The sequence below is a fragment of the Trichechus manatus genome, unplaced genomic scaffold, assembly GCF_000243295.1.
Source record: "Trichechus manatus latirostris isolate Lorelei unplaced genomic scaffold, TriManLat1.0 scaffold00018, whole genome shotgun sequence".
Lineage (NCBI taxonomy): Eukaryota > Metazoa > Chordata > Mammalia > Sirenia > Trichechidae > Trichechus > Trichechus manatus.
In genome coordinates, this window is record NW_004443954.1 from 11,699,059 (window position 1) to 11,708,431 (window position 9,373).

A 9,373-nucleotide genomic window follows, 5' to 3' on the forward strand; every position below is an offset into this window, starting at 1 on the left:
ATGTTAATGTGTGAAGAACAGCTCAGAAAAAGAGGGTGAGAATGATTACACAACTCGAAGAATGTAATAACTGTCAGTAAGTGATATGTGTAGAAACCGTTTGTGTTTTGCTGTGTATCAACAACAAAGTGAATAAAATCATGAAAAAAGAAAGGAAAACATGCAACTGATGGATTCAGTCCTGTTATAAAGCAGTTGAAATCTCTTCTAATATAGTATAGGGAATTAGAATGGATGCTTCTCTCATTGGGTTTGTATTGAGTAGCTCGACTACTAGCCAAATGATTGGTGGTTCGAACCTACCCAGAGGTGCCTCGGGAGACAAGCTTGGTGATCTGCTTCTGAAAGGTCTCAGCCTTGAAAACCCTATGGAGCGGATCTCCTCTGCACACATGAGGTCACCATGAGTGGGAATAGACTGGACGGGAACTAACCAACAGCTAGGTAAAGCTTGTTTAACTCATTCTCCTCTCACTGGTCCTTTGTCTCCTTAATTATTTAGGAATAAAAAGGTCCATGACAAATTTCAGATTCTGAGAGGGGAGACAAAGGAAGAGCAGTAAGACTCTGGGGAAACTTAAAAGCTTTGAAGCCCCTCTGGCTGACCCTGGTTTGTGCCCCTCACCACGGCAGTAGCTCTTGTCATCATTGAAAACACATGGCCATGATTCCTGTATCTGCGCCGGGGAGGAAAAACAGGTAGAGGCTTAAGAACTGGATATCTATCTCCTTGTTCTTCATTTTCCAGGCAGGAAGATGATGGGACTCTGGCTGCAGCAAAAGGATATTTTCAGATACTGAGGTGTTGCCTGAGACAGCTGGTCAGAGAAGTTAAGAGGGAGAGGGAAGAGGGGAATCTAGATCCAACCCCTATGACTGGTCGCTGCTTTCCCCGCAGGACTGTGCATTGATTGACCTCCCTTCCCTTGCACTTCCCTTCTTCTCCCCTCCATTCGCTGTTTTCCGACCCCCAGTTTGGCCTTTCGTAGTAAGAGGTCAGTATGTTTTCACATTTGGGAAATTTCATTCAAGAATTTTTGTCAATGGACAAGGCATAAGAAGCCCTTCCATTTTAGGGCTCGTTGACGTCACCAAGGAGGCGATAAATATCTGTTGATATAATTGGATGTGAGATTCGGTGTTGAGATAGCAAAACTCTGCCCCTCTTTTCTCTGGCAGGGCCCTGTGATTTATGCAGGAGCAGAGGCAGCACGCAATCGAGCTGTCAAGAGAGCGTCAGCTTATTAGGCAAATGCTGCGTGGTTTCTGAAGAGGGTCGACGCTATAAAATCCCACTTCAGGCTCTGGTGTGGAGAAACTCAGAGCCCAAGTCCGTAGACAGACTGAAGAGAGAGTGAAGAGAGAAAGAAAAAGAGAGTGGGAACAGAAAGGAGAAGGGAAGAAAACCTCCTGAAAAAACCCGGGGAGAGGTACCTCTGCAGAGAGGCGGCAGCTGTCCGGCTCACCTGCGGAAGCGCCTTGGAAGGTAGGGAGCGCTTAGACGGAAACGCGCCACCAACTTTGCGCTGCTTGAGCTGCGGCGGTGTGCGCTGCGGAGCCAGCTGTCCCTGTGCAGGCGTGTATGCGTGTGCGTGTGTGTGTTCGTTGACTGTGCCTCCAGGATTCCAACAGTAGCTGAGATGTAGGAAAAGCAAACTTAGACAGCTGCTCCTTGTTACCTGACCTGCCAGTTGCGGCTCGCTGGCTGTGTAGACGAGCCTCCAATCGACCCCGACTCCCTAGCGATGGAAGAAAGGGTGGGGATGGAGGGTGAGCAGGACGTACTTCTCAATTTGAGGGGAAATACAGAAACATCCGGAAAAGGAGGTTCCCAGCGGGTGAAATCTTAAATCTGTGGCTCTCTAGCGCACAGGGAATCAGTCTTGGGGATCATTAGGTAGAGGACTCAGGGACCGCCCCTTCGGGGGTCTCAAAAGGAGGAGTGACACTCCAGCCTGGTGAGGGGCTGCGCTTTGGCACCGAGCCCCGTAGAAGCCCCTTTCTTGTTCCCCCTATGATCCCAGCCCTAGAAGTCCCCTTTCTTGCTTCCCCTAATATCCCAGCCCCGTAAGTCCTAGACCTGGCGCTTCAGCACCACGGACAGCGCCCGCTCGCGCCCCGGAGTCCGCCAGAGCCGGGCACTTCTCTGCGTGTCGTGCAGGGCTAGACCTCCGAGTGCATCTCTTGCTTGAGCTAAACTCTAACCAACTCTTCGTTTTTCTCTTCTCTTCTCTCATTCTGCCCTCCGCCCACCTCTGTGCTGCAGCGAGCGCCCTTAACATGCGGCTTCCGCTGCTCATGTCCGCGGGCCTTCTGCTGGTGGCTCTGCTGCCCTGCCCGCCATGCCGGGCCCTCCTCAGCCGGGGGCCCGCCTCCGGCGCCCGCCAGGCGCCGCAGTACTCCCAGCCCCTGGATTTCTTCCAGCCGCAGCCGCAGCCCGAGCAGCCCCAGCAGCCTCAGCCTCGGCCAGTCCTGCTCCGCATGGGGGAAGAATACTTCCTCCGCCTGGGGAACCTCAACCAGAGTCCCGCTGCTCCCGTCTCGCCCACCTCCTCACCCCTCGCCGGTGGCAGCCGCCGCTCGCGGGACAAGGCGGCCGCCAACTTTTTCCGCGCGTTGCGGCAGCAGCTGCCGCTGCCCCGGCGCTCGCTCAACAGCCCCGCGGGTCCCGGGGAGCGCGGCGCAGAGAGCACCTTGGGCGGCCACCAGGAGGCACCGGAGAGGAAGAGGCGGTCGGAGGAGGCTCCCATCTCGCTGGATCTCACCTTCCACCTCCTCCGAGAAGTCCTGGACATCGCCAAGGCTGAGCAGTTAGCCCAGCAAGCTCACAGCAACAGGAAACTGATGGAGATTATTGGGAAATAGAAACGGTCCGTGCGGCCAAAGAGATTCTGCATTTAGCACAAAAATATTTAAAAAATAACAAAAATAGAGTATTCTGTACCATAGCACTCCTCTGATACCATTTGTTTATTTTTATATAGCTTGAAACATAGAGGATGTACAGCAAGACAGCCTATAATCCTCAATTAGCATGCACAAAGTGTAATCACGTGCAGTAACAACAAAAGAAATGTTATTTGTATTGTCTACTTTTAGTTTTCACTTCCAGGTCTCTTTAGCGGTGTTTAACCAGACTGTAGACACGGGAGATTTGAGCTAAGGGTAACGCTGTTCTCTTGGGTGGGTGGAGGATGCAAAATCTGTAAGTTCTTTTGAACCAACTTTTTCTTGTAAACGTTTCAGTAATAAAACATCTTTCCAATCCTTGGTCAATTCGATTGTGTAAGAGAATGTTGAATATTTATATTTTTAATAAAAGCTGCAAAGGTAATCATGATTTCAGTTTTCCTCAGGCACGGGACATTCTCAGCTAGGAACATTCTCAAGCTGTCACCAGCCCAATAAAAAACAAAAACAAAACCCCTAAACAACATTACTGACAAAAAAGCTCCCTGCATTTTAGTTTTTACTAAAAACGCAGACATACAATGTCAGTGGCTCTCACAGATCTGTAATCAGCCTGGGCTCATCTCTACCTCAGATTACAATTCCTTTGAGATTGAGTTAATTGGGAAAGTTGCTTCCAGCTCTAAGACTTGGTAATTCTATAAATGAAGGACTGATCCATAATGGAAATAACATCTAAATCTGATTAGCTATAAGATGTAAAATAATTGGGAAGAGAGGAGAAGGGTCGAGGCAGGGTATTGCTCCAAAATTTACTGCCAAAATGCCACCTGTTTCCTATGAGCGAGACTCACTTTATCAAGATACTACTTGGACACCGTAACATTTTTTTTCCCTAAACTATTTCCCAATGCCTACTTCTAATATGAGAAACTTAATATCATCTCCACTTCAAACAGCTAAATTTAGTTGCTATAAAATGGCACTTGTGAGAATTTTTCCTTCAAAGGACATTTTGGCTTTTTATAACTTCACAGATACCCTCCACATTTTTATCTATGCCAACCGAATCACTTGAATTCTTAGTAATATAAACTGTGCACCTCTAAAATTGAACAGTACATCTAATGCTTTTTAGAATGCATTCTCCTTTGGTAGCTTAGTTATAGCTTAAAAAATTCAATCGAATGTTTAATACTTCAAAACCAATTTGGGAAAGAAAAGCAAGTAATTTGGGCTGCTTTAAATACACTTGACGATTAGGTTCATAAGAAAATATGAAACACCAACTAAACCAGTATAAGACTACATTTTTAAAAACAGCATTTATTTCAGAGTTTATACAAAGTAGAGTTATACTATGTTCTGAAGGAGGGATGATGGTAGGACAAATAAGCATGACTCAAACACATATCTGTGTGTGGGTGTGTTGTGTGTGTGTATACATATATATTTAAATACACGCAGTTATTCTACAATTCACCGAACTGGTGCCTCAGTGGATACATGAAACAGAGACAGTTCCCGCTGTAAGGTCTTCTTCAATTAAAGTGCCTGATATCTGAATATCTAAAACTGAGATTAGAAAAAATGTCACAAGAGATGTCCTAGACCTTCACCTTCCTGACTATGAAAGTGTCACCAAATTCGAAGAACATTTCTGGATATACATCCAGAGAATCCATTATGGAAAAGAGGAAACATTTGTGAAACATTTCATACCTCAATGATTTACCTTTTGTCCGTATATTGCTAAATCAGTCACTTCTGAATTAACACTGAATTTCACTGACCAGCTGCATCGTTAAAGAGGAAAGGGGAAAAGAACTACTGTGATATAATAACAAAAAGCCAGTACCTATTAGAGACAAGAGCATAGTGCCCACTTTTTTCAACAACTACCACTTGCCTACTGATGCCGAACACACATACCACACCTATACACCCTTCATCACGCTTCCCACCCGACAGGAGATTTGTATAAGATCAGGTTTCTTTTTTCCAATGCCTTCTGCAACTAGTTTCTCAAAGTATTATTTTCTCTCAATATGTTAGATAAGTCATCTGGAATTAAAGTTTTGGGTTTTTTTTTTTTTCCCAGAAATCCTGTTCAGAGGTCCCTTTCATCATCTGCATCAAATTAATTTCATCTGGGTTCCCTGCTGCCTCTGTGTATCTCTGCCAGGCAGACAGAGGGGCAGCAGCTGGAATGAACATCATTCACTCAGGGAGTTCAACCAGGAGAAGGAGAAGATGTGGCGAGCTGGCTCAGAATCAGCTCCCTCCCTGCTCCCTGAAGCTGCAGCTCGTCCCTGGAGAGGAGGGGCCTCAACTCCAATCTGTAACAGAAGAAACGGGAATTAGAGGAAGAGGGGGCTTGTCCTTTTAGGATTGGTCCAGCCACTTCTCTACTGAGGAGAAAGGATTAAAAATAATAATTATATGGCACATAATTATTATCAGAGATGAAAAGCAAGCTCAGGTTATCTGGGCTATGGCCAAGAGCCATGAAAGCAATTCACTCACCATCCAAAAAGGGGCAAGAATATTGCATGCAGTGGAGGAAAGTTCTTGGAAAAAACAGTCCAGGCTATTCTACTTTTTATTTTCTCTTACAAGTCCACTTGTATGTGATTTACTGAGATGAAGATCGTATTGAAACTAAAAAGAGTTTGGGTTTAGAAAAGCCTGCAGACACACTCACAATAATATTCCAGGACATATTAATATAATCTTTTCACTGCTAAAGTGAGAAGTTTCTACCAAGATGTGAATATATATACATATACATGTGTATATATTTTTTTTTTCCAGAAGTAGATTTCCAGGCCTTTCTCCCTAGTCTAGTCTGGAAACTCTGCTGAAACCTGTTGAGCATCATAGCAACACATAGACTCCACTGAGAGAAGAGTGATGGCTGCGCATGAGGTGCACTGACCTGGAATCCAACTCAGGCCTCTGGCATGAAAGGCAAGAATTCTACCAGCGAACCACCAGTGTACATGTGTGAGTGCGTACGTACATATATATACATATACATACACACCCTTAGTATAATTTTTGCAAAACTGCAGGCTTAGTTTTGAGCAAATCATGAAGGCAGTTTTTTTCTCCATGAAATAAAATCTTATCAATATTTCTAAAAAGATAGCTATCTTTATAAATATCTGACAGACATAGATTTTGAAGTAACTGATCAACTTAATCTCATAAGGAAACTCCTTTATGGTGTTTGGGGGTTTAAAACATGACTTCATGGAATGAGGGAGAATCATAAAGAAGTCTCACTGAAATACATTTGACGTATGACTCAAACTCCCTACATTTAAAAGCACCATGACACACAGTTCTTTCTAGGAGAACAACTGAAGATGGACAAACACGTTCCGATGACTTCACCACCCCACTGGATTAGAATGCTGATTTCAAAGCAATGAGGTGGTCACATGCACTCAGCTCAGAAGATTTCGCAGAGCTGCTATATGAATATACAATGCCTGGCCCAGGCAAAGCACAACTTTGGTTAAATATGTTGTTTTGTTGCCACTCAAAATAGCATAGGGTGAAAACTGAGTGCTTGCACCTTACTAGATTTCACTCTAAATACATGTTTTGAGGTGATGCTTCGAGACCAATAAAATTATTCGAAGTGTTTATGGCTTTGAGAGCGTTATCCTTCCCAGTACCTTATCTGCTCCCTGATAGAAGATTCAGAGGGCCAGGGAATCATACTAGCCCCAGTGGAATAAAACTGAAGCATATAGTTTTTGATGAAGGAATAGTTTAACATTAAGTGAAATTGAGCTTTTTAAAAAAAGATGTTACTGGATTCTGTTGGTAATTGGTGAGATACCGCAATGTCCTTGAAACTGAGGTCGAATAAACATCATCCTGACAGAATCTTGTGCATATTTGTAAACTTTAAATTCTTCTCTTCCCCATCATAGTCATCTTGCTCTCACCAAAGCTAAAACAAACAAATGATTTGGGCATATCACTGATGGGTGTTAAAGACTTTTTTATGCCCATTCTGTATAAGTGAATAATGAATTCTGCTTAGGCGAGCAGGCCTAGGGTCCATTTTGTACCCTCTTTTTCTTGAAGAGGAAGCCCTTTGTGGCGCAGTGGTTAAGCACTCAACTGCTAACCAAAATGTCAGTGGTTCGAACCTACCAGCCACTCTGTGGGAGAAAGATGTGGTACTCTGCTTCCATAAAGATAACAGCCTTGGAAACCCTATAGAGCAGTTCTATTCAGTCCTATAGGGTCACTATGAGTTGGAATCAACTCAATGGCAACGGGTTTCGGTGTTTTCTTGAAGCCAATCCCTAATCTAGAGGAAACTTCCATGGCAGCTATTCTGGAACAACTAAAGGGTAAAATCAGTTTAAGATATTTTCTGTAAAGGGATATAATCTTTGGGAAACTGCTGGTGTCTAACAAGCCATTGAGATTGCTTTTATTTTTGTGCTTTTTCTGCACTAAAAAACAAAAAACAAACCGGTTGCTATTGAGTCAATTAGGACTCGTAGCGACCCGATAGGACAGAGTAGAACCGCCCCATAGGGTTTCCAAGGAGTGGCTGGTGGATTCGAACTGCCCACTTTCTGGTTAGCAGCTGTAGCTCTTAACCACTGTGCCGCCAGGGCTCTTTTCTGTACTAGGTCTTAAAATTTGTCTTCCATTTAAAACTTTTTAGCTGTTAATAGCCCATAGCCTTCAAAATTTGTGATGCGACAGTTTGGATTTGCTGCTTTTAAATCCCTATGTTTCTAGGCAATTGTTAGATTTCTCCTCCAAACGCTATGGACTGATGTTGTCTTTCAGAAAAGAAAGGCCAGAGCCATAAGGGGGTCAAGAGGTACTGGGGTTATCCTGAGTGTGCTTAGGTGATTACACAATGTCCTTGGCCTTGTTTCTATCAACTGAAAGACCCACGACCCATCTTAGCGAGGAAGTTCTGTGCAAAGAGGCTTAGCCTGATTTTGAATCCCAGACCAACTGCTTATTAGCTGCATAACTTGGACAAGTTACTTATCCTCTCCACGCCTTAGTCTTCTCCCCTGTAAACTAGAAATGAGAACTTACTTCACAAGGTTGTCGAAAAGACTGAATAAGTAATAGGCACAAAGCATCTTGCACACACCTCACATATGTTTTATTAATGTTCATTTCCTTTCTTCTGTCTTTCTTACATCAGTAAAGAGGCTCCTCTGCTATGCCGAATGACTTGTGAGATTGTTTATGATGAACTATTTACAATAGAAGGAGACCTGGGGAGCACAGTGGATAAGCTCTTGGCTGCTAACCCAAGCTTTGGAGTTCAAACCCACCAGTACTCCGCAGGAGAAAGATGTGGCAGTCAGCTTCCATAAAGATTAATGCTGTTGTTAGCTGCCATCAACAAGGTTCCGACCCGTAGAGACCCTATCAATGTACAACAGAATGAAACACTGCCCAGTCCTGCACCATCCTCACAATTGTTGCTATGTTTGAGCCCATTGTTGCAACCACTGTGTCATTCCATCTCATTGAGGGTCTTCCTCTTTTTTGCTGACCCTCTATTTTACCAAATATGATGTCCTTCTCCTGTCCTTCTCCAGGGACTGGTCCCTCCTGATAACATGTCCAAAGCACATGAGATGAAGTCTCCCCATCCTTGCTTCTAAGGAGCATTTTGGCTGTATTTCTTCCAAGACAGACTTGTTTGTTCTTTGGCAGTCCATGGTATATTCAATATTCTTTGCCATCACCATAATTCAAAGGCATCAATTCTTCTTTGGTCTTCCTTATTCACTGTCCAGCTTTCGCATGCATATGAGGCAATTGAAAATACCATGGCTTGGATCAGGTACACCTTAGTCCTTAAAGTGACATCTTTGCTTTTCAACACTTTAAAGAGGTCTTTTGCAGCACAGTTGCCCAATGTAATATGTCCTTTTATTTCTTGACTACTGCTTCCATGGGCATTGACTGTTGATCCAAGTAAAATGAAATCCTTGCCAACTTCAATATTTTCTCCATATATCATGATGTTGCTTACTGGTCCAGTTGTGAGGATTTTTGTTTTCTTTAAGTTGAGGTGCAATTCATACTGAAGGCTCTAGTCTTTGATCTTCATCAGTAAGTACTTAAAGTCCTCCTCACTTTCAGCAACAAGATTGTGTCATCTGTATATCGCAGGTTGTTAATGCGTCTTCCTCCAATCCTGATGCCTCATCTTCTTCATATAGTCCAGCTTCTTGGATTATTTGCTCAGCATACAGATTGAATAAGTACGGGGAAAAGATATAACCCTGACACACACGTTTCCTGACTTTAAACCATGCAGTATCCCCTTGTTCTGTCCAAATGACTGCCTCTTGGTCTATGTACAGGTCCCTCATGAGCACAATTAAGTGTTCTGGAATTCCCATTCTTTGCAAAATTATCCATAATTTGTTATGATCCAGACAGTCAAATG

General features: G+C 43.8%; 2 protein-coding genes across 7 annotated transcripts in view; one reads left to right on the top strand and one right to left on the bottom strand.

The window, feature by feature from the left end:
- The first annotated feature begins 1,320 nt into the window (after positions 1 to 1,320).
- Positions 1,321 to 2,909, top strand: CRH (corticotropin releasing hormone). The gene is made up of 2 exons (XM_004372551.1): positions 1,321 to 1,486; positions 2,267 to 2,909. Exon 2 carries the CDS (start codon positions 2,281 to 2,283, stop codon positions 2,863 to 2,865), a length of 585 nt encoding a protein of 194 aa, XP_004372608.1. The 5' UTR covers positions 1,321 to 1,486; positions 2,267 to 2,280; the 3' UTR covers positions 2,866 to 2,909.
- Positions 2,910 to 4,220: 1,311 nt separating this feature from the next.
- Positions 4,221 to 9,373, bottom strand: part of TRIM55 (tripartite motif containing 55) — a 77,119-nt gene continuing 71,966 nt past the window's right edge. For 2 of the 6 annotated variants that reach the window (XM_004372552.2, XM_004372554.2), the window contains one exon: positions 4,221 to 5,249. In XM_004372552.2, the coding sequence (XP_004372609.1) occupies positions 5,127 to 5,249 (123 nt within the window). In that variant the 3' untranslated portion in view covers positions 4,221 to 5,126. The remainder of the gene's footprint in view (positions 5,250 to 9,373) is intronic. The other 4 variants (XM_004372556.1, XM_004372553.1, XM_004372555.3 and 1 more) reach the window with 3 other exon arrangements.

What these genes read in the sequence shown, in the direction of transcription:
- CRH (XM_004372551.1), top strand. Translation starts at nt 2,281, where the DNA reads ATGCGGCTTCCGCTGCTCATGTCCGCGGGCCTTCTGCTGGTGGCTCTG.